The following is a 27,629-nucleotide window of genomic DNA, read 5'->3' as shown; positions in this document are numbered from 1 at the left end:
TTGGGGAATACCGACCGACCCCACTCACACCGACTCATCGTCGGACTTACATGACCGGCGCTCGACTCTGCCGACCGACCGACGGCTGCCGTCACCGACCGACCGAGAATACGTCGGTCGGACGGATCTTAACCTCTCTCCCGACCGGCGGCACTATGGAGTCCGATGCCCGACTCCTGCAACGTGCTCGACTGACTGTCGGAGGGATCCCAAATTTTCACCCCGACGCCCCACAACTGGCCGCCGACCTATGGTCGGTCGGCCCTCCAGACGCCATACGACTGTTGGAAACTGTCAGTTCTGACAACGGCATGCGGCACTGCCGCCTAGGGGCATTATCCCACCTAAGGATGGGTCAACCCTAGCGATTTGACAGCCCCACGGTGATTTGACACCCTTACGGCGACTCTGACAGTCCTCAGTGAGTTGACAATTCTTCAATTGTCCGCGCCATTAATGACGGCGCCATACCATGCTCCACTATATATATCGAAGAAGGCAACAGTGCTAGAGGTCCCTTCGAAACTTTCGGGCTTACTCCCTCTCTCTCATCCTCTCTTGTTGAGCTCCTTGTTTTCTTTTCACTGTTGCCTAGTCTCCTCTCTGATTTGACCGTCGGAGGGTCCCGTCGGAGCCGTCTCTGGTCAGTGCGGACTTTTTTTTGCAGGCACTCGTTCCCAGCGACCAGGCGATGAGGAGATTGGCCGCAACAGATTGACGCGCCAGATAGGGGGGAGCGCAGTGACAAGTTAGTGCTTCATTGACAGCACCAGGGATTGTAACCCCCACGGAATTCAAGATGACAAGACAAGAGCTCAGCGATCGAGGGTCACTGGATCGGCGAGGCGCTCTTCCCATCGGGAAGAGGCCTCTCTTCCACCCTCTATGGCGGAACCTAGCTCTCCGCACCCCGCGGTGACCACGGAGGCGCAGATCGCAGCGATCGTGCGGCAGATGACCGTGCTGACAGACGTGGTCAAAAGCCTTCAGCAGCAACTGATCCGACTGCCGCCTTCACCGGCCGAGCAACCGGCGGCACGTCCGATGCCCTCCAGGAGCAGCCACCGACACCCGCATCGGTCTCCGTCGCCTCCGCAGGAGCACCTACCACAGCGCTCCTACCGAGAGGAGGAGGGGCGGCCACGACGCGACACCCATCGATCTCGGCGGCCTTCTCCCTCCCAGCTGGAACGAGCAAGGAAGGAGAAGTGACCGCGAACGCCGTCCGCCTCTCTCTCGGACTCCTCCGGAGACTCCACTCCTGGGGTCTCCCAGCACCGACGGATCGACGACTACGAGTGCAGGTTCGAGAAAATCGACCGTCGGCTTGCCCAGCTGCAGGTGGACGAGCAGAAGTCTTCGAACGACGTCGACTTCCAGACCGCCCAACCTTTTTCCCGACTTATCCTGGATGAACCGATCCCCAGTCGGTTCAAGATGCCGCACGTGGAGCCTTACGACGGCTCCACCGACCCAATCGATCACTTGGAGAGCTATAAAGCTCTCATGACGATCCAAGGGGCAACCGACGCTCTCCTCTGCATCGGCTTCCCCGCCACGCTCCGCAAAGCTGCCAGGGCCTGGTACTCCGATCTTCGATCGAAAAGTATCCACTCCTTCGGATAGCTCGAGCACTCCTTCGTGGCCCACTTCAGCACCAGTCGAAAGCCGCCGCGGACATCGGACAGCCTTTTCTCCCTCAAACAAGGAGAAAACGGGACGCTCCGATACTTCGTGGCGCGATTCAACGCAGCCACGCTTGAGGTTCGGGACCTCAATGAAGACATGGCCATCTCGGCCATGAAACGGGGGCTAAGGGCATCCCGATTCACTTACTCCCTGGACAAGACCCTCCCCCGGACGTATGCCGAACTATTGGAGCGCGCGTACAAGTACATGCACGCGGATGAAGGAGCTTCCGACCGGCGCCTGACCGAGCCCAAGGGCCTGAAGGAGAAGCGAAGGAAGGGTCGGGACCCTGCCGTGCCTAGCAGGCCCCCGACCGACGGTCGGGTCTAACCCCCACAACGGAACTAGAGGTCGCCCCGACGGTGGAGCCCAAGGCCGACACGCCCCAGGTACGACTCCTACACTCCTCTCTCTGCTCCTCGTGTGCAGATTTTGATGGAGATAGAAGGGGAAGAGTACCTGCGATGGCCTCCGCCTCTGAAGGCAAAGGGCCTCGACCGACGGAAGTACTGTCGATTCCACCGGGGCCACGGCCACAATACCGAGCAATGCATCCAGCTTAAGGATGAGATCGAAGCTCTCATCTGTCGGAGATATCTCGATAAATTTCGAAGGAACCCACTGACTCAACCAGTTGCCGACCGACGACCCCAGTCGACTGAAGAAGCGACGACTAATCGGCCTACGGTCGGGGTCATCAATATGATTTCCAAACGACCGAGCTCGGGGACGTCTGCTGGAGGGGAGCCGACGAAGAAGCTGCGCCCGGACGACGTAATTACTTTTACGGAAGATGTTCAGGGCATCCAAACTCCCCACGACGATGCTGTTGTTGTTTCGACAACAATAGCGAACTATGATGTAAAAAGAATCTTTGTAGATAATGAAAGTTCAACGAACATTTTGTTTTACTCGACCTTCTCCCGGATGCGACTATCGACCGACCGACTCAGGAGGGTCTCTACGCCCTTGATAGGCTTCGCTGGGGACGTTGTCATGATGGAAGGAGAAGTTACTCTGCCCGTGATGGTTGGTACCGAACCACGACAAAGCACAGTCCATTTGACTTTTGTGGTCGTCCAAGTGTCTTCGGCTTACAATGCCATACTTGGAAGACCCGGACTAAACGCCCTCAGGGTGATAGTTTCGACGTATCATCTCCTGGTTCGGTTTCCGACCAAAAATGGAATCGGAGAGATGCGCGGAGACCAACAGCTCGCTCGCCGATGCTTCCAGATCTTCGCTCAAAGCGATGAGTTGAAGGGCTCCCTAACGATCGACAAGCTAGACCAACGGGAGGAGGAAGAACGGGGTTCACCGGCCGAACAGCTCGTTCCCATCTCAATAGCGAAGAATCCCGACCGAAAGGTATGGGTCGAGTCTCAACTACCCGACCCAGAATGACGACGGTTGGCGGAGCTGCTGAAGGCCAACGCCGACATATTTGCTTGGTCGGCAGCAGATATGTCGGGCATCCCCCTGGAGACAATAACGCACCGACTCAACATCGACCCAATGATGAGGCCGGTGAGGCAGAAGAAAAGGTCTTTTGCTCCTGAAAGACAGAAGGCCATCGACGAAGAAGTGGACAAGCTACTCGAGGCAGGCTTCATCAGAGAAACTGCATATCCCGATTGGCTCGCCAATGTTGTCATGGTGAAGAAAGCCAACGGGAAGTGGAGGATTTGCATCGACTACACCGACTTGAATCGGGCCTATCCGAAGGACAGCTTTCCACCTCCGAAGATCGACCAGCTGGTGGATGCGACGTCCAATTATCGACTGCTCAGCTTCATGGATGCCTTCGTCGGGTACAACCAGATCCGGATGGCACCCGAAGACGAGGAGCACACTGCCTTCGTGACCCCTAAGGGCCTCTACTGCTACAGAGTGATGCCCTTCGGACTGAAGAACGCAGGAGCTACCTACCAACGACTCGTCAATAAGGTCTTCAAAGATCAGATCGGATGCAATATGGAAGTATATGTGGACGACATGCTGGTAAAGAGTGCGCAGACTACAGATCATATTCAAGATCTCGAAAAAGCTTTTCGCGCTCTACGACAACATCGAATGAAGCTGAACCCGACTAAGTGCTCCTTCGGAGTGACCTCGGGGAAGTTCCTTGGGTTCCTCATTTCGCAACGAGGAATCGAGGCCAATCCGAGAAGATAAAGGCAATCATCGACATGCGCCACCCGAACACCAAGAAGGAGGTCCAGCAGCTGAATGGAAAAATCATCGCTCTCAGCCGATTCATCTCTCGGTCGGTCGAAAGATGCCTCCCGTTCTTCAAGACCCTGAGGCAGGTGAAGGGCTTCTCTTGGTCGGATGAGTGCTGACGGGCCTTCAAGGATCTGAAGAGGTACCTGGCTTCTCCGCCGTTGCTTGTGAAGCCAGAGGTCGGGGAGACACTGTATCTCTATTTGGCCACTTCCCCCGAGGCGGTTAGTTCGGTGCTCGTCCGAGAGAACGAGAGCCGAATTCATCAACCTATATACTATACCAGCAAAGTGCTCCACGGCGTTGAAGCTCGATACTCGGAGACAGAAAAGATGATTTTCGTCCTGACCGTCTCCGCACAACGACTCCACCCCTACTTCCAAACGCATGCCATCGTGGTCCTCACCAACCAGTCCCTGAGGGCGATATTGCGCCGCCCCGATACATCGGGACGACTGGCGAAGTGGACGATGAAGCTCGGCGAGTTCGACATACAGTACCGACCGCGACCTACCTTAAAGGCCTAGGTCCTGGCCGACTTCATCACAGAATGCCCGACGACCGACCAAGGATCGGAAGGCGAGAACCCCGGAGGAGCTGCGGTCTCTGAGCCTGACCCGGTGTCCACCTGGGTATTGCACATCGACGGAGCTTCAAACGCTCAGGGGAGCGGGGCCGGGTTCCTGCTCACCAATTCGGAGGGGGTAGTCACTGAGTACGCCCTTCGATTCGACTTTGAAGCCTCCAATAATCAAGTCGAGTATGAAGCGCTCCTCGCCGGCTTGAGGATGGCGAAGGAACTTGGGATCGACAGCCTCCAGGTATTCTTCGATTCTGAGCTAATCGTGGGGCAGGTCGAAGGCGAATTCAAGGCGCGAGATCCAGCTATGGCAAAATATCTCCAGAAAGTGAAGGATCTTGTAGCGCGCCTCGGATATTTCGAGATCTCCCATATCCCCAGGTTGGAGAACGCCCGGGCCGACGCACTCTCCAGGCTGGCGACTTCAGCTTACGATGCTTTAGGCCGAACGTTCATGGAGAATCTCGAGCAGCTGAGCATCGACAAGGTCGAGGAAGTGCTACAGCTGGCGGTCGAACCAAGCTGGATGGATCTGATTGTCTGGTACCTGACCAACGGGATTAGCCCTGAAGATCCCGCGGAGGCCAGGCGGCTCTGATGGTCGGCCTCCCAATATGTGATAATGGATGGCCGACTCTACAAAAGGTCGTTCTCCCTTCCCTTGCTCAGGTGCTTGGGACCGACCGACGCAGATTACGCACTCAAAGAGGTGCATGAAGGGATCTGCGGGAGTCACTTGGGGGGCAAATCCTTGGCCTACAAGGTCCTGCGGCAGGGTTACTACTGGCCCACCATGAGGAAGGATGCGGCTGAGTTGGTCCGGAAGTGCGAACCATGCCAAAAGTATGCCAATGTTTGGATTCTAGGATATTGAGAGAGATACTTCAGTTGCCTAGTGAAGGATACTCATATATGGAACTCCAAATTAAAGAAGAAGGGATCAGAATTATCTTAGGTGAAGATTTTTCAGGAAGTTTAAACAAATTGGAAGCAAAGCTACTGTCCATTGAGATGAGGGTCCTGCATCAGATTGTGACAAAACTATTCTTTCCTAGGAGTGGTAGACATGCTTACTATCTGGCAAAGATGTATGTGTCATGTTTCATATCATCACTCAGACCCCCCTAAACCTCCCTACACTTATGATAGAGGCCATGAGAGAAACTTTGAACAGATCCAAGGCACACTTGCCTTATGGTATGGCCCTTACTAGAGTTTTTAGGAGGTTTGGAGTTAGCTGTGAGGGGGAGACACCTACCAAGCTCTCACATGTGGACACTTTCAACCAACACAGCCTACATCGAATGGGAATTACAAAGACTGTTGGTGGTTGGATCAAGGGCTCTGAAGAAAGAGCTGAGGAGAGAGCTGAGGAAAGAGCTGAAGACAGAACTGAAGGCAGAGTAGAAGAAGAAGGTCCATCTTCTCCTGTACATGATTTCAGGGCAGCTTCACCAGATACCCAGTTCATTCCTGATACTGAGGCTGGCCCTTCTGAGTTTACTAGGATGCCCACACCAGTGTATCAGCCAGAGAGCAGAGCACCTCATTCAGAGTTCAGACTGGCTGACGATCAGATCGAGCATATATCTCAGCGTGTGGCTTCTTTGTTGTCTAGCCAGTGGAGTAGTACTTCTTTTGCACCTGGAGCTACTTCTTCTGATCAGACCATTACTCCCCACATCTCCACTATATTTCAGATGATTTCAGATCAGTCCGTCAGGATACAGCAGCTTGAGGATACAGTCTGGAGACTTACTGGCAGAGTTCTTGACTTGCAGGGGCAAGTCCTTGCATTGGCCCATCCCCAGCCACAGGAGTCTACCATTGAGGTCACAGACCTCACTGCAGAGGCTGGAAGGCTCAGAGGAGCACTAGAAGGTGGATATGAGCTACTGAGGAAAGAGATCAGAGGATCGAGTGAGCATGCTACCACCCAGTTCACTGCTCTACTTCAATCTGTTTCCAGAGCACTGAACGTACTTGATTCTATCAGACTCATGGTATCAGCCCTAGTATCTCAGCGTTCTCAGCCACCTAGTTCATCTCGTTCTCCTGCTCGTGCCATCACCTCCACTCGTGGCAGAGGCAGACGGGGTAGAGGACGCACTTCTGATCCATCATCTCCTCACCCTATATCTGATGACTCTGATCATTGACTTATCTAGATCTTAGGAGTTAGTATCTTGTTCTAGGATCTATACCTTGGGGCCAAGTATTGACATTTAGCTGATTGAATTTTATGTTTTGAAACAATTATGATATTAATGGAATCATCTTTCTACCTCTTTGTAATGATTATATTTTGGTCTCCGATACATCTGTTGAAATATCATCTTCTCCTTATTGTGTTTGCTATTGATAATTGCTATATTAAGGGGGAGCAAACATCTGTGAAAAACTCTAAAGAGGAAGAAATTAAAGAATATTTTCAGAAAAGGAAAAGAAAGAGTTAACTATGTTTGATGATGTCAAAAAGGGGGAGAAATTAAAATTAAACAAAAATTGAAATTAGACAAAAAGCAAAATCCTAAATTATGAGAAAAAGGGGGAGAAATTAAATTAAAACAAATATTGGAGAAATTAGACAAAAACAAGGATTGAAAGATTAAACAAAACTTTGAGAAATTTTGGTATCGAAATTTGGTATCAGACAGAGAAATTTGGTATCAGACAGAACTTTAATCCATCAAAAGCAAAATCATGAGTACAATGCAAATAAGTATTTTTTATATATATGCTCTGATATTCAAACTTGCTTTTGAAATTTTACTCACCTTGAGACATCAATAAGAAATTTGTTTTACTCTGATACATCCTACAATTTCTTTCAACTTGATCTGATACATGATAACATTTGATCCGATACAGTGTGAAGGTTTCTCTAAAATATTATAACATTTGCTCGGATACTGTATGAAATTTTCTCTGATACATTAAAATTTTCTTGCTCTGATACATTATAAAATCTTTTCTGATATCATTGTAAAAATTATTTTTGCTCTGATACATAGAAAAAGTTATTTATCTTCTCTTGCTCTGAAATATCTTGAACTCAAAATGATCTAATACCCTTTTCAAATCTTTAAGAAAATGGACAAACTATTTTTGCATTTATATTACATGCCAAAAGAATCATACTCTTTTCAAGCATATACACCCATAATGGATTCTTTTGAAATTAATGCATTAACATAAATATTTTTGTTCATATGTTTTGTCATCATCAAAAAGGGGGAGATTGTTGCTCCTAGATTGATTTTGATGATTACAAAGCAGATTGAAGGGATACAAACAATTGAAAAAGTCCTTATGCTCTTCAAGGGCAAAATCATAATTTCACTAAAATCCTGATTTGATAGTACCATTTGGTAGAACAAATGATTTGAAATCTATTGGTGAAAATTTCATTGTGTTTGGACTTATATTTTTGAAGTTATGAAGGTTTGAAGTGCATGAGTCGACTCATGAGTCAACTCATGGCACTATGAGCTGAATGGCACGCAAAAAATTCTTCTTGGCACGCTAGTTTTCTGGCTTGGCACGACCTGTGAGTCGACTCATGAGTCGACCCACAAGGCATGAGTCGACTCATGAGTCGACCCCTGCTAATTTGAGCCAAGAAATTCCAGAAAAGCATTCTCTGATTTTTGCAACAGAGGTCGACTCATGAGTCGACCCCTGAAGCATGAGTCGACTCATGAGTCGACCCCTGCGACGGGAAATGTCAGCAACGGCTATTTTTTTGCCCGTTTTAATTGCCATTTATGCTTCCTAAAAATCCTCTAACGGCTCTTTATCTGCCTAAATTGTTTTCTCTTGCTACTAATGCCATAAAATGCTTAAAATGGTGAAAGGAAATTGCAGATTAAATAGCAGATCAAATTGCAAAGAAAAAGTGTGAAAATCGGGAGATCAAACGTGAGATCAAAAGAGAAGAGAGGATCCTAAATCTGAGATCAACGAAATATTCAAGAAGAAGAGAGAGGATCCACAATATTCAAGAGAGTTTGTGAAAAAGAAAAGCAAGAGCATTCAAAGAGAGAATCTTTCAAGTCGATTGTTTTCAACCTTGATCTAGAGATCGTTCAAAGCTTTCAAGAGATCTTCAATCAACAATCAACCTCTTCTCAAGCGTTCAACCGTTCATTCATCTTGAGAAAATCTGAAAAAGGGGTTCTTCATTTGAGTAAAGCTTTTATTGTTATATTTGCTCATTTAAGGAGCTGTTATTGTATTCATCTGTGCTTTAAATATTCTTACTCTTTGTGAGTTTTTGCTCTTGTTTTTGGAGGATTTCCAAAACAAGGAAAGGTTGATCCGAACCTGAAATCGGAGTGTTTTGGGTTTGCTTGTACCCGGGAAACAAGTGTTCTAGCTTGGGATAGCTAGGGTCGGAGTTTCTGACGTCTTGTATTCTAGCTTGGGATAGCTAGTGTCGGAGTTTCCGACGTTTTGTATTCGGATTGAATACAAAGGATAGTGGATTAAAATTTCCAAGTGGGATCTTGGGGAGTGGACGTAGGTGCAAGGTTAGCACCGAACCACTATAAATCCTTGTGTTTGTGGTGTGCTTTATCGCTTTATCTTATTTCTTTATTATATCCTTGCAATACTGCTTTAGTTAATTAATATTGATTTAAAGCCATTGTTTTGTTCTTCATAAGTTATCTGTTGGGCTTAAAATTTTTTAGAAACCCAATTCACCCCCCCTCTTGGGTTGCATAGCTGGGCAACAAGTGGTATCAGAGCCAGTGCTCTAGCCCTTCTTTGATCTAACAATCAAAGAGCCAAAGATCTATGGCAACCCATGTTGGAACTTCTCTAGCTGAGGGGCAATCAACAAACCGACCTCCACTTTTCAATGGGTCTAATTACACCTATTGGAAAGCTCGGATGAAGATTTTCATACAAGCACTCGACTATGATATGTGGAGTATCATAGTGAATGGTCCTCACACACCCACCAAGATTATAGATGGTGAGGAGTCAACCAAACCCGAGAAAGAATGGGATGAGGTTGACAAGAAATTGGCACAATTAAATGCCAAAGCTATGAATGTTCTTTATTGTGCACTAGATGCTAGTGAATTTAATCGCATTTCTACTTGTGCATCTGCTAAAGAAATATGGAATAGGTTAGAAGTCACCCATGAGGGAACAAATCAAGTAAAAGAGTCTAAAATAAACATGCTTGTACATAAATATGAATTGTTCAAAATAGAGCATGATGAGTCCATAACTGCTATGTTTACTCGTTTTACTGATATAATCAATGGTTTAAAGAGTCTTGGCAAATCTTATACTAACAGTGAACTTGTAAGGAAGATTCTCAGGTCACTGCCAAGAACTTGGGAAGCCAAGGTGACTGCCATCCAAGAAGCAAAGGACTTGAACACTCTACCTCTAGAAGAGCTTCTTGGATCCTTGATGACTCATGAACTTAGCATGATGCAACATCAAGAGGATGAAATCAAAAAGAAAAGAACCATTGCCCTCAAATCCACAACTTCACCTGATTATGAAACAGATGACTCTGAAGATGAAGATCAGGATGAGGAGATGGCTCTCATCACCCGGAAATTCAAGAAGTTTCTAAGAAAAAGGAAACAGGGGATAAGAAAGAAATTTACAAAAGGGGATCAAAGCATAGAAAAGGAGAAAGATCAAACCCCTATATGCTACGAGTGCAAGAAGCCAGGACATTTTAGATCCGAATGTCCTCAATTGAAGAAAGGTCCAAAGAAATTCAAAAAGAAGGCAATGATGGCGACCTGGAGTGCGAGTGATGACTCAAGCTCCGACGAGGAAACCTCAACCGAACAAGCCAATCTGTGCCTGATGGCACATGAAAATGAGGTGTGTCTAGCATCCCAAGAAGGAAACAGAAAATGGTATCTTGACAGCGGATGCTCGAGACACATGACTGGTGATGAATCACAATTCATCACGCTTGATGCTAAGGATGGAGGGATGGTCACCTTTGGAGATAATGGCAAAGGAAAGATCATCGGGATAGGTAACATTGGTATCACTCCCTCCAAATACATTGAGAATGTTTTACTTGTTAAAGGTTTAAAGCATAACTTACTTAGCATTAGTCAATTCTGTGATAAAGGGTATAAAGTAAGTTTTGAATCATCTGTATGCATTGTGACGAGTCCTATTAACGATGGCATTAAATTTATAGGACATAGGCATGGCAATGTTTATATGGTAGACTTGAATGATTTAACTAAATTAGACATGCAATGCCTAGTTTCCTTAAATGCTAAAATAAATGAGACTAGTTGGCTGTGGCATCGTAGACTTGCACATATTAGCATGCATTCTCTTTCAAAATTAATCAAAAAGGATTTAGTTCTCGGTTTGCCAAAATTGAATTTTGAAAAGGATAGAATTTGTGATGCATGCCAATTAGGTAAACAAACTAGAGTATCATTTAAATCCAAAAACACTATTTCAACTTCTAGACCTTTAGAGCTCTTACATATGGATTTATTTGGACCAACTAAAACCACTAGTCTAGGAGGAAAACGATATGGATTTGTATTAATTGATGATTACTCTCGTTTTACTTGGATTTTCTTTTTAGCTCACAAAAATGAAACTTTTCAAATTTTCACGAAATTTCATCGAAAAGTCACTAATGAAAAAGGGTTTTCAATTCAAAATATTAGAAGTGATCATGGAACAGAATTTGAAAATCATGACTTTGAAAATTTTTGTGATGAAAATGGAATTGGCCACAACTTCTCTGCTCCTAGGACACCCCAACAGAATGGGGTAGTTGAAAGAAAAAATAGAACCTTAGAAGAAATGGCCCGTACCATGCTCTGTGAAAGCAACCTTCCAAAATATTTTTGGGCGGAAGCTATTAACACAGCATGTTACATTTTAAATCGTGCTTTAATAAGACAATTTTTAAAGAAAACCCCCTATGAACTTTGGAAAGGAAGAAAACCAAATATTGCCTATTTTCATGTTTTTGGTTGCCGATGTTTTGTATTAAATAATGGCAAAGAAAAACTTGGTAAATTTGATGCAAAATCAGATGAAGCAATCCTTCTAGGTTACTCCTCCACTAGTAAAGCATTTAGAGTGTTCAACAAAAGAACCTTAGTAGTTGAGGAGTCCATACATGTTGTCTTTGATGAATCTAACGATCTTCCTTCAAGGAAGAATGAGGGTGTTGATGATGCAGATCCACTAATAGAAGGTATGAAGGAGATCACTCTAAAAGATTCAGCAACTCCAGAAGACAAGGATCAAGAAGATGAACAAAATGAGAAAGGTGAAGAAATTCAAGAACAACCTCAAGGTACAAATGACTTACCCAAGGAATGGAGGTATGTTCACAACCACCCTAAGGAATTAATTATCGGTGATCCTATGCATGGGGTAAAAACACGTTCTTCACTTAGAGATGTACTTAATCATTGTGCTTTTGTATCTCAACTTGAACCTAAAACTTTTGAAGAAGCTGAAAATGATCATAACTGGATTAATGCTATGCAAGAAGAACTCAGTCAATTTGAAAGAAATAATGTTTGGACCTTAGTGAAAAGACCTAAAGATTATTCAATAATTGGCACAAAATGGGTCTTTAGAAACAAATTAGATGAGCATGGAAATGTAATTAGAAATAAAGCAAGACTGGTTGCTAAGGGATATAATCAAGAAGAAGGAATTGATTTTGATGAAACCTTTGCACCTGTTGCTAGATTAGAAGCCATTAGACTTCTACTTGCCTATGCTTGCTTTATGAAATTCAAACTATTTCAAATGGATGTTAAAAGTGCATTTTTAAATGGATATATTTCTGAAGAAGTATATGTAGAACAACCCCCTGGATTTGAAAATCATGCTTTTCCCAATCATGTCTTTAGATTAAATAAAGCTTTATATGGTCTAAAACAAGCACCTAGAGCATGGTATGAAAGGCTAAGCAAATTTCTACTAAATAATGGTTTCTCAAGGGGCAATGTAGACACAACCCTATTTATTAGAAGAAACCAAAATGATATGCTAATTATACAAATTTATGTTGATGACATAATTTTTGGGTCTACTAATGAATCCCTTTGTCAAGACTTTGCTAAGCTTATGCAGGGAGAGTTCGAGATGAGCATGATGGGAGAACTCACTTTCTTTCTCGGACTCCAAATCAAACAATCAAAAGAGAGAATCTCCATCACCCAAAGCCAGTACACCAAGGAACTACTCAAAAGATTTGGAATGGAGAACTGCAAACCTATTGGCACACCAATGAGTCCCTCAAGTAAGCTTGACAAGGATGATGAAGGTAAAAGCGTAGACTTAAAATACTATAGAGGTATGATTGGCTCATTATTATATTTAACTGCAAGTAGGCCTGATATCATGTTTAGTGTTTGCTTATGTGCAAGATATCAATCTAATCCTAAGGAATCTCATTTGAATGCTGTTAAAAGAATCCTTAGATACTTAAATGGTACACAAACTATAGGGTTATGGTACTCTAAGGACTCACAAATTAATTTGTTAGGATTTTCTGATGCTGATTTTGCTGGATGTAAATTAGATAGAAAAAGCACAAGTGAAACTTGCCAATTTCTTGGAGTTAACCTAATCTCATGGTTTAGCAAGAAACAAAATTCGGTGGCACTGTCTACGGCTGAGGCCGAATACATTGCAGCCGGAAGTTGTTGTGCTCAAATCTTGTGGATTAAGCAACAACTCGAAGATTTTGGAATCAAACTTAATGAAACACCAATAAAATATGATAATACAAGTGCTATAAATCTATCTAAAAATCCAATACAACACTCAAGATCTAAACATATTGAGATAAGACATCATTTCATAAGAGAACATGTTCAAAACAAAAATATAATTCTTGAATATATTTGCACTGAAAATCAATTAGCTGATATCTTTACAAAGGCCCTTAGTGAGGATAGATTCTGTGAAATTAGGAGAAATCTAGGAATTCTAGATCCATTTGCCTAAACTTCTCTTAATTATTATCAAATATTCTTAGAGCTCAATTTCCAACAATTATCCTGATTCCAAAAGCTCAGTTTTATCACTCTAAAAATTTATCATTGAGCAAAATTCTTTCTCCCAAAATTTTGAATTTTTCTGGAATTTATTTGTATTTTTCCTGATTTTCTGAACTTCATGAGTCGACCCCCATGAGTCGACTCAATGGCAAACTTGTAAATCCCACCAACTTCCATCGGGTTCATTGTTTTTAAAACGGGAAACCTTGTTTATGAGATGACTCATCTTCTCGTCGTCTTCCTTCCGAAAGCCGTCCTCTCCAACTCTTTTTGCTCCAAATCCAAGGATCAATTCTGAGGCAATTCTCCCTCCTCCTCTCCACCAAAAATCGCCTCCTTGAAAAGGATTTTTCTGTGCTTTCTCGCAGTGTTAGGCGCGGGTGAAACGTGCCCTAGAACTTCACCGTTCATTCAAAATCCACTTCTTTTCTCCACCAAAATTCTTCTTTACTCTTTTGTGATCCCTCCTCCACTGAATTCAAGTCTTCTTGTCTGCTACCTTATTGGATATGGCTCCAAAGATGAAACTTCCCCAAAGAAGGAAATCAATCCGAGAGCCTGAGGAAATTGTCCGAAAGAAAAGGCATGCTCAGTCTTCCACTGTTCCCAATCCAGTTTCAGTACCTGCTCAAGGTCCCTCTCAACCCTCCATAAGCCCCAGTGTAAATCTTCTTTCTGATAGAAAAGTAGAAACCGAGAAAAATATAGATTTTCGGTTCTTTGAGAAAGAAGGCTTTACTTTTGCTACCAAGATCAAAAATCAAGGATGGGAACTTTATTGCTCTCTTAAGGAAGTCACCTATGTTGATCTAGTCAGAGAGTTCTACCAGAACCTAAATTATGGAAACGGGTCTGTGACTTCAACTGTAAAGGAGATTGACATCTGTTTGGATTCTAGGATATTGGGAGAGATACTTCAGTTGCCTAGTGAAGGATACTCATATATGGAACTCCAAATTAAAGAAGAAGGGATCAGAATTATCTTAGGTGAAGATTTTTCAGGAAGTTTAAACAAATTGGAAGCAAAGCTACTGTCCATTGAGATGAGGGTCCTGCATCAGATTGTGACAAAACTATTCTTTCCTAGGAGTGGTAGACATGCTTACTATCTGGCAAAGATGTATGTGTCATGTTTCATATCATCACTCAGACCCCCCTAAACCTCCCTACACTTATGATAGAGGCCATGAGAGAAACTTTGAACAGATCCAAGGCACACTTGCCTTATGGTATGGCCCTTACTAGAGTTTTTAGGAGGTTTGGAGTTAGCTGTGAGGGGGAGACACCTACCAAGCTCTCACATGTGGACACTTTCAACCAACACAGCCTACATCGAATGGGAATTACAAAGACTGTTGGTGGTTGGATCAAGGGCTCTGAAGAAAGAGCTGAGGAGAGAGCTGAGGAAAGAGCTGAAGACAGAACTGAAGGCAGAGTAGAAGAAGAAGGTCCATCTTCTCCTGTACATGATTTCAGGGCAGCTTCACCAGATACCCAGTTCATTCCTGATACTGAGGCTGGCCCTTCTGAGTTTACTAGGATGCCCACACCAGTGTATCAGCCAGAGAGCAGAGCACCTCATTCAGAGTTCAGACTGGCTGACGATCAGATCGAGCATATATCTCAGCGTGTGGCTTCTTTGTTGTCTAGCCAGTGGAGTAGTACTTCTTTTGCACCTGGAGCTACTTCTTCTGATCAGACCATTACTCCCCACATCTCCACTATATTTCAGATGATTTCAGATCAGTCCGTCAGGATACAGCAGCTTGAGGATACAGTCTGGAGACTTACTGGCAGAGTTCTTGACTTGCAGGGGCAAGTCCTTGCATTGGCCCATCCCCAGCCACAGGAGTCTACCATTGAGGTCACAGACCTCACTGCAGAGGCTGGAAGGCTCAGAGGAGCACTAGAAGGTGGATATGAGCTACTGAGGAAAGAGATCAGAGGATCGAGTGAGCATGCTACCACCCAGTTCACTGCTCTACTTCAATCTGTTTCCAGAGCACTGAACGTACTTGATTCTATCAGACTCATGGTATCAGCCCTAGTATCTCAGCGTTCTCAGCCACCTAGTTCATCTCGTTCTCCTGCTCGTGCCATCACCTCCACTCGTGGCAGAGGCAGACGGGGTAGAGGACGCACTTCTGATCCATCATCTCCTCACCCTATATCTGATGACTCTGATCATTGACTTATCTAGATCTTAGGAGTTAGTATCTTGTTCTAGGATCTATACCTTGGGGCCAAGTATTGACATTTAGCTGATTGAATTTTATGTTTTGAAACAATTATGATATTAATGGAATCATCTTTCTACCTCTTTGTAATGATTATATTTTGGTCTCCGATACATCTGTTGAAATATCATCTTCTCCTTATTGTGTTTGCTATTGATAATTGCTATATTAAGGGGGAGCAAACATCTGTGAAAAACTCTAAAGAGGAAGAAATTAAAGAATATTTTCAGAAAAGGAAAAGAAAGAGTTAACTATGTTTGATGATGTCAAAAAGGGGGAGAAATTAAAATTAAACAAAAATTGAAATTAGACAAAAAGCAAAATCCTAAATTATGAGAAAAAGGGGGAGAAATTAAATTAAAACAAATATTGGAGAAATTAGACAAAAACAAGGATTGAAAGATTAAACAAAACTTTGAGAAATTTTGGTATCGAAATTTGGTATCAGACAGAGAAATTTGGTATCAGACAGAACTTTAATCCATCAAAAGCAAAATCATGAGTACAATGCAAATAAGTATTTTTTATATATATGCTCTGATATTCAAACTTGCTTTTGAAATTTTACTCACCTTGAGACATCAATAAGAAATTTGTTTTACTCTGATACATCCTACAATTTCTTTCAACTTGATCTGATACATGATAACATTTGATCCGATACAGTGTGAAGGTTTCTCTAAAATATTATAACATTTGCTCGGATACTGTATGAAATTTTCTCTGATACATTAAAATTTTCTTGCTCTGATACATTATAAAATCTTTTCTGATATCATTGTAAAAATTATTTTTGCTCTGATACATAGAAAAAGTTATTTATCTTCTCTTGCTCTGAAATATCTTGAACTCAAAATGATCTAATACCCTTTTCAAATCTTTAAGAAAATGGACAAACTATTTTTGCATTTATATTACATGCCAAAAGAATCATACTCTTTTCAAGCATATACACCCATAATGGATTCTTTTGAAATTAATGCATTAACATAAATATTTTTGTTCATATGTTTTGTCATCATCAAAAAGGGGGAGATTGTTGCTCCTAGATTGATTTTGATGATTACAAAGCAGATTGAAGGGATACAAACAATTGAAAAAGTCCTTATGCTCTTCAAGGGCAAAATCGTAATTTCACTAAAATCCTGATTTGATAGTACCATTTGGTAGAACAAATGATTTGAAATCTATTGGTGAAAATTTCATTGTGTTTGGACTTATATTTTTGAAGTTATGAAGGTTTGAAGTGCATGAGTCGACTCATGAGTCAACTCATGGCACTATGAGCTGAATGGCACGCAAAAAATTCTTCTTGGCACGCTAGTTTTCTGGCTTGGCACGACCTGTGAGTCGACTCATGAGTCGACCCACAAGGCATGAGTCGACTCATGAGTCGACCCCTGCTAATTTGAGCCAAGAAATTCCAGAAAAGCATTCTCTGGTTTTTGCAACAGAGGTCGACTCATGAGTCGACCCCTGAAGCATGAGTCGACTCATGAGTCGACCCCTGCGACGGGAAATGTCAGCAACGGCTATTTTTTTGCCCGTTTTAATTGCCATTTATGCTTCCTAAAAATCCTCTAACGGCTCTTTATCTGCCTAAATTGTTTTCTCTTGCTACTAATGCCATAAAATGCTTAAAATGGTGAAAGAAAATTGCAGATTAAATAGCAGATCAAATTGCAAAGAAAAAGTGTGGAAATCGGGAGATCAAACGTGAGATCAAAAGAGAAGAGAGGATCCTAAATCTGAGATCAACGAAATATTCAAGAAGAAGAGAGAGGATCCACAATATTCAAGAGAGTTTGTGAAAAAGAAAAGCAAGAGCATTCAAAGAGAGAATCTTTCAAGTCGATTGTTTTCAACCTTGATCTAGAGATCGTTCAAAGCTTTCAAGAGATCTTCAATCAACAATCAACCTCTTCTCAAGCGTTCAACCGTTCATTCATCTTGAGAAAATCTGAAAAAGGGGTTCTTCATTTGAGTAAAGCTTTTATTGTTATATTTGCTCATTTAAGGAGCTGTTATTGTATTCATCTGTGCTCTAAATATTCTTACTCTTTGTGAGTTTTTGCTCTTGTTTTTGGAGGATTTCCAAAACAAGGAAAGGTTGATCCGAACCTGAAATCGGAGTGTTTTGGGTTTGCTTGTACCCGGGAAACAAGTGTTCTAGCTTGGGATAGCTAGGGTCGGAGTTTCCGACGTCTTGTATTCTAGCTTGGGATAGCTAGTGTCGGAGTTTCCGACGTTTTGTATTCGGATTGAATACAAAGGATAGTGGATTAAAATTCCCAAGTGGGATCTTGGGGAGTGGACGTAGGTGCAAGGTTAGCACCGAACCACTATAAATCCTTGTGTTTGTGGTGTGCTTTATCGCTTTATCTTATTTCTTTATTATATCCTTGCAATACTGTTTTAGTTAATTAATATTGATTTAAAGCCATTGTTTTGTTCTTCATAAGTTATCTGTTGGGCTTAAAATTTTTTAGAAACCCAATTCACCCCCCCTCTTGGGTTGCATAGCTGGGCAACAGACCCCACTCACGCCGACTCATCGTCGGACTTACATGACCGACGCTCGACTCTGCCGACTGACCGACGGCTGCCGTCACCGACCGACCGAGGATACGTCGGTCGGACGGACCTTAACCTCTCTCCCAACCGGCGGCACTATGGAGTCCGATGCCCGACTCCTGCAACGTGCCCGACTGACTGTCGGAAGGGCTCCAAATTTTCACCCGATGCCCCACAACTGGCTGCCGACTTATGGTCGGTCGGCCCCTCCAGATGCCGTACGACTGTCGAAAACTGTCAGTCCTGACAACGGCATGCGGCACTGCCGCCTAGGGGCATTATCCCACCTAAGGCATGGGTCAACCCTAGCGATTTGACAGCCCCATGATGATTTGACACCCTTACGGCGACTCTGACAGTCCTCAGTGAGTTGACAATTCTTCAATTGTCCACATCATTAATGACGGCGCCATATCATGCTCCACTATATATATCGGGGAAGGCAACAGTGCTAGAGGTCCATTCGAAACCCCTGAATTCCCTCCTCTCTAGTTCTCTCTCTCCCTCGTTGAGCTCCTTATTTTCTTTTCACTGTTGCCTAGTCTCCTCTCTGACTTGACCGTCGGAGGGTCCCCGTCGGAGCCACCTCCGGTCAGTGCGGACTTTCTTTTACAGGCGCTCGTTCCCGACGATCAGGCGACGAGGGGATTGGCCGCAACAAGTCTTAAATATTTCCATCGCTTGGTATTTTGGAATCTATGTTCCAGGTAGGTCCAGCTAGATGAGTAAATGTTGAAATATATAGTCCTACGAAAATCAAGGTACAACTAGGGGTGCAACTGGGTTGGGTGGATTAGGTCATTAGTGACCCGAACTAATTCGGTTTTGTGATTGAGTTCTAATATTGGACTTAGACCTAATCTAGTAAAAGATTGGATTTGGTCGGGCCAGGTCTATAGATAAAAATTTTGTTCCAATGGGTCATTCGAGTAGGGTCAGATCATGCATAATCTAGCCCCAACCTAAAAAATTTGAATCTGGTTCGGGTCAGTGACAGATGCAGGTTATTAAATGTGGGGTCAATTGATCCTACAAAAAATATACAAAATATTAGTTATATATATATTATTAGAAAAAATCAAATTTAACTCCATTAATTTTATGAATTGATCCCATATCTCATGTAAAGTTTTGAAGAAGTAAAGGATAAAAAAAAAATCACATTAAAAGTTCAAAAGAATAATTATAATCTACATTCTCTCTCTTTAATGACTCTCATGTCTTATCTCTCTTTTCTTCTTTCTCTTTTTTTATTAATTACTTCTTTATTTATCTTTTAATATCCCACTCCAACCTTATTTGTTCATCTTTTATATTTAAACCCTATATCAATTTATTTTTTATATCTTATAAAGACCATGTCAAAAGATAAAAAGAGCAATTATGATCTACATTCTCTCTTTACTGACTCACATATCCCCCTCTTTCTCTCATGGCACTTTGATTTTTCTCCTCCCCACTCTCATTTTTTCTCTTTGTTTATTCATGATTTCTCTGTTTATCAATTAATGCCCCATCCCAACAGATGGTCTCCATTTATCCTTCTTTTACGTTTAAACTCTACATCGATTTATTTATTTTTATCCTAATCAATGCAGATGCAAAAGAAAATCATATATTTTTTTTTGTCTCTCTTTTCAATCTGAATTATATATATCTCTTTTATTTTTTTTATAACTTTTTTAATTTTATCTTTACCTTCTTCTTTTTCCTCATATCAAATATATATGATTAGAATAATTTATGATTAATTATTATAATTTTAATATTTAATAATATTTAAAATTTATTATAATTTTTTTATAATATTTTATTAAAAAATATTTAAAATATTACATATTATTATTTTATATATTTTATTATTTTTTAAAAATAATATTTTTTTAATAATTTTTTTATTTTTTTTATTATATTGATCTCACAAAATAAGATTTTTAGATCCGCCCTTGGTTCAGATCATAATATTAAAGCTAAGAGTAAATCGGGGTCTTGCAGTTGGTGCTCGACTTTGGAAGTAAACTCCCAATGGGACTGTCACATTAGATATTCCATACGGTCACCGTTGAAGACAACGTGGGCAGTTCACACGAAGCAACTAAATAGTTGTCCTCAAACTCATACAGCATAAGTAGTCTTTTTTAGCTAGGAATATGAAAGCAGATCTTGGTCGGTGCAGTTCTGAATCCACATTCAAATGTAATTCTCCTAAATTAACACGACAACATCCACGGTACTTTTGAATTGAAGATTGATTCAGGTCATGCAGTAGTTAAAGAGAATCAAATGAGTAATAACCATCAACTGTTATACAGGTACCATATAATCCTTGATATCATATATCCTGCAACCTTGAAGAGGCCTACAACTCACAGGTTTATCATTGAGTATATTCATATAGCCCAAGAATTTCTTATCGTAAAAGAAGAAGAGGAAAAAGAAGAAGAAGAAAAAGAAGAAGAAGCTAGCATACTAACTTAACAATACGTCATTGAGGTGGCATTCCAGCGGAATGGATCTTTATTTCTAATGAAATGATTCAGATTCGAATCTCGATGGATATCGGATTGTAATTAAATGTTAGAGCTGATCCGATCCAGAAAAGATAGATGCGCCGGATCGTCCTCCTCTAACTTTTATTTTTTTTACAAAAAAAAATATTAACTTAACAATACATTGTCAACCATGCACTAACCATAGTTTCATTGGCATGCTCACCTGGACTTTAAATGTTAGCGAGAAGAGACGGGCCCATTTTATTGGGATTTTATACTGATTTTGGATTTAATTATTAATCATAAGATCTAAATCAACTCAGATGTTTTAGCATGTTGGATCAAAATTTAGTAAATTTAGATTCGATCTTGAAAATAGAACAGATCTTTAGAACCCGATCTAGCTCTACAGGATTCTTAAAATGGCTCGAGTTGGGTATCTATGGCTTGGATCAGCTCACCACTCAATCCAGCCCAGTTGCAACCTTGGGTACAAGACGTCCCTTGTTAATTGGAGTCTTTTGCATATTTAGTCTTTTACTCCTCTTAAATTTAACTCCGGTTTCTCCAATGATCTTTTTAAAACTGATCTTCATAAAATCAATATTTCATATTTATTTCCTTGCACTTGCACAAATTATACTTATTTCTATAGACAGCTACATATAGATTTTATACTTATCATACGGATCCGATATTAAACATAAAATTAAGCACTAAAATAAAGAATCAAAAATAAAATTTTTAGTCATCAGGAGATCATAAATTTTTTCTGTCATTCTTGTGGGCGTGCAAAAGATTTTACGTGCAGAAAAATAATAGAAAAAGAAGGGATAACTGACGAACCGAGTCACTCAGCCGGTCCGGCCGGTTTCGGACAATAAGTGTGGATGATCCCAAAGCTGGTCTGCTACATCCCACCGGAACGATCGGGTTTCGAACATATACCCCCAGGAAGGATGCGAGATGGCCAAAATAGCTGCCGCCGCTCGACGGGCCGCCCGCTGACCCAGCACCCACTTTTCCCCCGATAATGGCCAGGTCTTGGCCTGTGCTTTTGCTCCTTCTTCTCGCGCTGCTCCTCCACGTCGCCACGGCCAAGAACGAGAGCATCTCTGGGGCGATCCTCGAGTGCCGGGAGCTGGCGTCGAGGAGCGAGTGCCAGCGGAGCTCCAGGCGCTGCCGGTGGTGCCGCAGCGACGCCCTCGACGACATGTGCTTCGGATCCGCCGAGGCCTGGCGGCTTCCCCACCAGGTCTTTTCTTGCGAACCAGTCCGCTTGATTTGAACGCCTTCCCCTTAAATTCCTTTTCATATCCTCCGATTCACTTGTACTACTTGTTTTGCGATACATAATTCATCTATCTCTCTGTGATCTACTTTTCTTTACCTCGGATATGTGTGTACTTTGACTTCTAAATCTCGTGTTTTGCTCTATCATTTGCTGGACGCAATGGAAGTTGATGGTGCTCTTATCAGATCGAAGTTTAGAGATGTTTTACAGTATTAAGAGTCTTGGCAAATATTGGTGAATCGGGGTCAATTATGAGTCTTTGATTGAAAGTACCCCGAGTGGAAGGGCTTATTTGATCTGAGCCTGGGGTTCTTTTTTATTTTATTTCCTTGATTTATCTGTTTGAAGAGGAACCGTGAGAATTAATAGAATAGAACCATTGAATCTTGGCGCTTGCCAGAAAAAGAAAAATATACAAATCATCATGGGAAAAGCCATGATAAAATGATTTGGAATTGTCACTGGTGGTCCTCTTCTATTGAAATTCTGTTTGTAGAGTTCTATCCAGAATTTTTCTTGAGAGTCGCCATACCTAGGTTGAATTGCTTATAGTTTTTCTTCAGTTTGACCACAAAATACTGATGGAAAGTGCCGTCTATTTGCCACTGCAACCAAATTGAACCCAGGGGATCGCTCAAAAGCCTTACCATCACCTTTTGGTTGCTTACCAGGGTAATATATGTTCTAATGTTTCACTTGGTGAGTATGTGAATATATGGTGTCAAGCTTCACTTCGTAGCCAGAAGTCATTTTTTTCCTGCTTTCCATGCAGAAATATAAAATTGAAAAACATCATGTGAAAGTTGGCTGAAATGGACCATATAGATCAGAAAACTTTTCATCAATTCCAGCAATGGCCTTTATGGATATCCAGATGTGTCTCATGCCAAAGGCAACAATAGATAGGAGCAGAACTGTATTAATGAAACATATGCCAAGGAAGCAGGAAGGGTTTATTGGATCTTAAAAATGAGAGCAACACTTAAGATGGCTTGGGTAATCACTAGGATAATCAAGTTTAGGAAATATTCTCGAGTAAATGAAGTCTAGGAATAGGACATTTAACACAAATTACCTCCAGTGATGGAATTTCTAAAACAACACTTAAGATGAATCAGGTACCCAAAATACAGTAAATAAAAGGTTTTAAATCCTAACATATGAGTTATCTCAGCGAGTGATTGGAACTGTGGTGAACCAAGAGTTAGTGTATCTCAGTTGATATGGTACGTGGGAAAAATTGGAGGGAGCCAAGATTTTCTGAGATCATGGCAGATATTTTAGGATGAATATTTCAGCTGATATAGTTAATCTGAGATTATCAACTATATTCATACATTAATTTCAAAATTTATTAATTAAGAAATATTATTAAAAAAAAAAACTACTTGAAAAAAATATCGATTGGTAGGAATAAAATTGTATTGACTGATATACCCGGTTTTATATCAGCTCAAATAATGGAACTGAGAATTTCAGAGATATCATATTTGGGGTTGCTTGATAATGATAAAAACTGAGAACTTGGGAGAGATGTCAACCGAGATGAAACCTTGACTAAATGTTCTAACACAAAGCAAACAATTCTAAATGGATCGGAATAGAGATTAGAAAAAGGGAATATGGATCACCTAAATAAACATTTGATGGGAACCAGAAAAATTGCAGCTGACAAGTGGTTGACCAATGAAACTAATATATCAAGAGTCTCCGCTAAATTAAAACTAGTCATCAAATGGATGCCTGACTGACTTAGGTAGACAGTTACTCCTTGAGGGGCTTTAAGGAAAGCCTTGTAGGTATTTTTCCTCAGTTGGAGAATAAATCCTTGAGGAGGTTTAAAAAAATCCTTGTAGGATTATTGTAAATGTAATATAAGATTCATGTTTTGTCAACAGAAGGAGAAAAATCATCAAAGTGGTGTCATTCACAATGGCAGGTGATGATTTGAGTGCTGAAACTATGTCTGTAGGGTTGTCTTAAATGAAATCCCTTTGCAGGTAACGAATACCTTCAGATGCCAAAAAAAAGGACTGCAAAGTGGTTTTGTCGTACATGAAACTCTGGTAGCCAGCTTGATGTCCATGGCTTTTGATTTTTGATTAGGTCTAGGGTTACTCGAATGACATTGTAGTTTATCATCTATTAATGAGGTTAAAGCCTAGCATGCATAGTTTTGGTGGATCCTCATGGTTATCATAAATGTAGAATAAAACATTAAGACCACACCTATTAGATGTATGAAGGATGATGCTGTATAGCCACAACCAGTCTAACTTGCCACAACGGTAAACCGACCAGACTGCATCTAATAAATACAGTAGCGTTAAAAGCTGTGCATAACAGAAATGTAAGAAAGAAATATGGAGATTTTCATCTTGTAGCGCCATCTGTAAGTCAAGCTGAGGAAGGCAAGAGGCCAATGAGTTTAAGGATGGAATAGTTGTCTATATTACCTCTTGAATTGTGAGTTCTGGATCCAGTTAATTTATATATAGAGACTTCCTCGAGCTTTATCCTTTCCTGTTGAGGCAGATCCACTTGCACGTGACTGATGTCCTTGAGTTTTTTTTCCCCCTTTTACCTGCGTTAGGGCATGGTTCCGAGTTGTGAATTTCAGTCTCTGGTTTGATCTTCTGACCTAATCTTTTTCTCAAGAAAAAAAGCACATTTTATTGAAGAAAAGGACACTAAACTTTGTGAGAGAGCACATGGCTTGACCATTTGTGTATTAAGAGGCATAGAAGTTTCTGATATAAAAGTGAAGTTCTCACTTTCTGCTGCATGCTTTAACTGCATGTTGAAGATCCTGACTCCTTGCCACCTAGCTGATCATTGGATTCTTTTGATGGTTTCCTGCGTATACATAATATCTGGTCAGTGTAATTTTAATTATTTTGTCAACTTCTTGGAAAATTTTCCTATATGCTCCTCAAATCTCCATTAAGCCATGTATAGTAATGACTGGTCGATCCATTCTCTGTACTTGCAATTTCACATTACAATAGCAGCCTATATAGTCTAGTTCTTCGGTAAATTTGCAGCCTCTAATGAACAAAAAGTGTTTGATTGCCTCATGCGAATTGGTGTTTCAGCAGAAGTGTTTTTCTTTCCCTGTTTCTTGTATCCGATGGTGGATTTAAAATCGATTTCAAATGTTTTAGGTCTCATCCCTTCTGTTAATATGATAAAAATAATCTTAGAATTGGATTTGATTTTAAAATTCATTTTTGGGGGAAGTGAAAGAAAACATCATACTCCTTTAAATACATCATCAAAATTGAATATGAAAGTCATAACATGCTATGGCTGAGTAACTAACAGGATCAGATTCTGGAGTTTATGGTTGCAAGCAGTACATCAAAACTGTCTATTTTCATGCAGTAATTATGCTTCTGATTACTGCTTGCCAAGGGACTCTTGACTCAACCTCAAAGGCTGGAACCCAGATTAAATTGAAAATGTTCTTGTTGGAGAAGTTGTAACAGTGGGTGTAATTGCAAAATGAGTTAAAAACAAAAAATCTACTGCAAAACATAAAGTTTTTCATAAGATTTTGACTCCATGGTTGTCAAAATGAGTACCGCTCGAGGAACAAATTAATCGACCTCCCTACTCTGCAGCATTGCAACTTGTTCATAGGCTTGTGTGGATTTCTAGAGGGATTCATTCAAAAAATTTCAAGAGGGATTAATGGCGTCCCCAAATCTATTATGGATTAAATGTTTTTCTGCTATGACAACCCACCCCCTGAAAACTTCATGTGCCCTGTCAAGAAAGTGCTTTTTCCCATATCTGTCAAAAAAGACTTTAGCATTTAAAAAAATATAGTAAACAGAGTGTTTTGATATTTTTGATCTTACGGATGACGATGGATCTAACAGGCACTAGTTTATAATGCCTTTTACTGTCCTAACTAACAGAGCTTTTGAAGCGTATCGTGTGCTCTTTCATGTTTTAGACAGACTTGTATATATTAGAACTCATCTATCTCTAGGCGAAACATTAGTTCGATAACACAAAAAATGTTGGCTCAAATAGGCTACTCGAAGTACACCCTACATGACATATTGGAGCTGTGGCCCTTAATGTAGCATGTGAGTTCCGTCATTGTAATGGGAAAAAAGCCAATTTTTATGCAACTCCGAAGCAACTGAAATCTAGTACAGTAAGAGAGAAGGTTATTACGGATATTCCTTTTACACGGCTAAAGCATATACTAATCGAATTCTTCTCTCGCTTTTAACATTTGGCAGGTCGGCATTATTGAAAGTTGAAACCTTGGGCAGGCACCAGTTTCATCACCGTGCCCCCCGCCAGCCTCATTATCCTGGGTTTGCTGCTGTGCCCATCATACCGACCAATATACGCCTGACTGCTGTCAATCAAATCTCTCTCCTCTCTCTATCTGCATGCATATATGCCTTCTTATTTAAGCACCACCACGTCCCCAAACCTAAGCCATCCCAAAATACAGCCTACCTCAAAATGGCTTCAACTTCTTCCAACTCCCTGCTCTCCCTCTCCCTTCTCTTTCTCCTCTTCGGAGCATCCGATGACAGTTGGTGCCGTCAATGCCTGTGATGTCGTCCAGCCGCCGCTAATTCCGTGCCTCATACCCTTCTCCAGCAGCAATGGTAGCTACACTCTATCTTCCTCGTGCTGCAGTGGGGCCGCTCTGGTCGCCGAGGAGAACGACAGCACTCCCGCTGGGAGCATAATCGTGTGCCTGTGCCTCAATGCCCTCATGACCCAGTTCCCGCTGATTCGCCCCCAAGCTGTGCGCAATACATTCGCAAAGTGCAACGTTTCTATTCCAGTCCGAGTCGAGCACCAGTTGCTTGCTGTCAGTTCTTTCATTTTTTCCATCCTCCCTTCACCCTTCGCAGTAAATAGATTGGTAGTGTCAAGTAGCGTAGGCATGATGACATTAGAATTGCGAGATATATTAACTCGCTGGAACTGTTGCATGCAGGGAATTACCCTGAGGTATTCCTCTATCTGCCAGAAGCTGGGTGACTAGTGAGGAAATAAGGCTTTTGGAGTCCTCACCAGCTATAGGCCTATTATGAAGTTATCCTATGTTTCAAAAGTTCAGATGCTTGAATAAACACTACGGTTACAATAATATGTCTGTTCACAAAACATACATACTCAGCATTGTCGTTGATGGTTCAACTCGTAATAGCAACTTCTTACCTGAAAAGAAAGGGACTTGCATACCAGGTACATGATTGGTTAGTAGGCCATGCTGCTTTTGTTTCCGAGCCTGAGAAATTCTTTATACATTGCGTGTGGTATAGCAAAATTGACGTAAAGTATACCGTCTAATCATGTTGGACCATATAGCATAATTAATAATGGAGCAGATATTTAATATTATTTTATTTTATTTTAAAATTTTTTCTGACAAAAATATCCTTTTCGTTTGTAAAACAAAGAAAGAACAGTATTTTATTATTTTTTGATATCTTATATGATTTTTTGTGAGTATAT

The 27,629-nt window shown here is 41.6% G+C and overlaps 1 protein-coding gene across 4 annotated transcripts; it reads left to right on the top strand.

Annotated features, from left to right (window-relative positions):
- Window positions 1-21,758: 21,758 nt before the first annotated feature.
- Window positions 21,759-27,303, top strand: LOC140855842 (uncharacterized). Of its 4 annotated transcripts, XM_073252963.1 has the most exons (3): window positions 21,956-22,094; window positions 26,390-26,979; window positions 27,109-27,303. In XM_073252963.1, the coding sequence occupies exons 2-3, from the start codon at window positions 26,554-26,556 to the stop codon at window positions 27,154-27,156; spliced, it is 474 nt and encodes a 157-aa protein (XP_073109064.1). In that variant the 5' UTR covers window positions 21,956-22,094; window positions 26,390-26,553; the 3' UTR covers window positions 27,157-27,303. The 4 variants fall into 4 exon arrangements, with proteins under 4 accessions (XP_073109065.1, XP_073109066.1, XP_073109067.1 ...); XM_073252964.1 differs by lacking the exon at window positions 26,390-26,979 and having other exon boundaries at window positions 21,759-22,094; window positions 27,109-27,259; XM_073252965.1 differs by lacking the exon at window positions 27,109-27,303 and having other exon boundaries at window positions 21,760-22,094; window positions 26,390-27,094.
- The last annotated feature ends 326 nt before the right edge of the window (window positions 27,304-27,629 follow it).

Source organism: Elaeis guineensis, chromosome 2 (assembly GCF_000442705.2).
Source record: "Elaeis guineensis isolate ETL-2024a chromosome 2, EG11, whole genome shotgun sequence".
In the NCBI taxonomy this organism is placed as follows: domain Eukaryota; kingdom Viridiplantae; phylum Streptophyta; class Magnoliopsida; order Arecales; family Arecaceae; genus Elaeis; species Elaeis guineensis.
The sequence above is the reverse complement of the archived record's forward strand: the minus strand, read 5'-3'. Positions and strand labels throughout refer to the sequence as shown.

Excerpts from the sequence above, each read along its gene's own strand:
- LOC140855842 (XM_073252963.1), top strand. The coding sequence starts at position 26,554 with ATGCCTTCTTATTTAAGCACCACCACGTCCCCAAACCTAAGCCATCCC. Across the intron at positions 26,980-27,108 it reads TCGAGCACCAGTTGCTTGCT|GGAATTACCCTGAGGTATTC; the intron begins GTCAGTTCTTTC and ends TGTTGCATGCAG.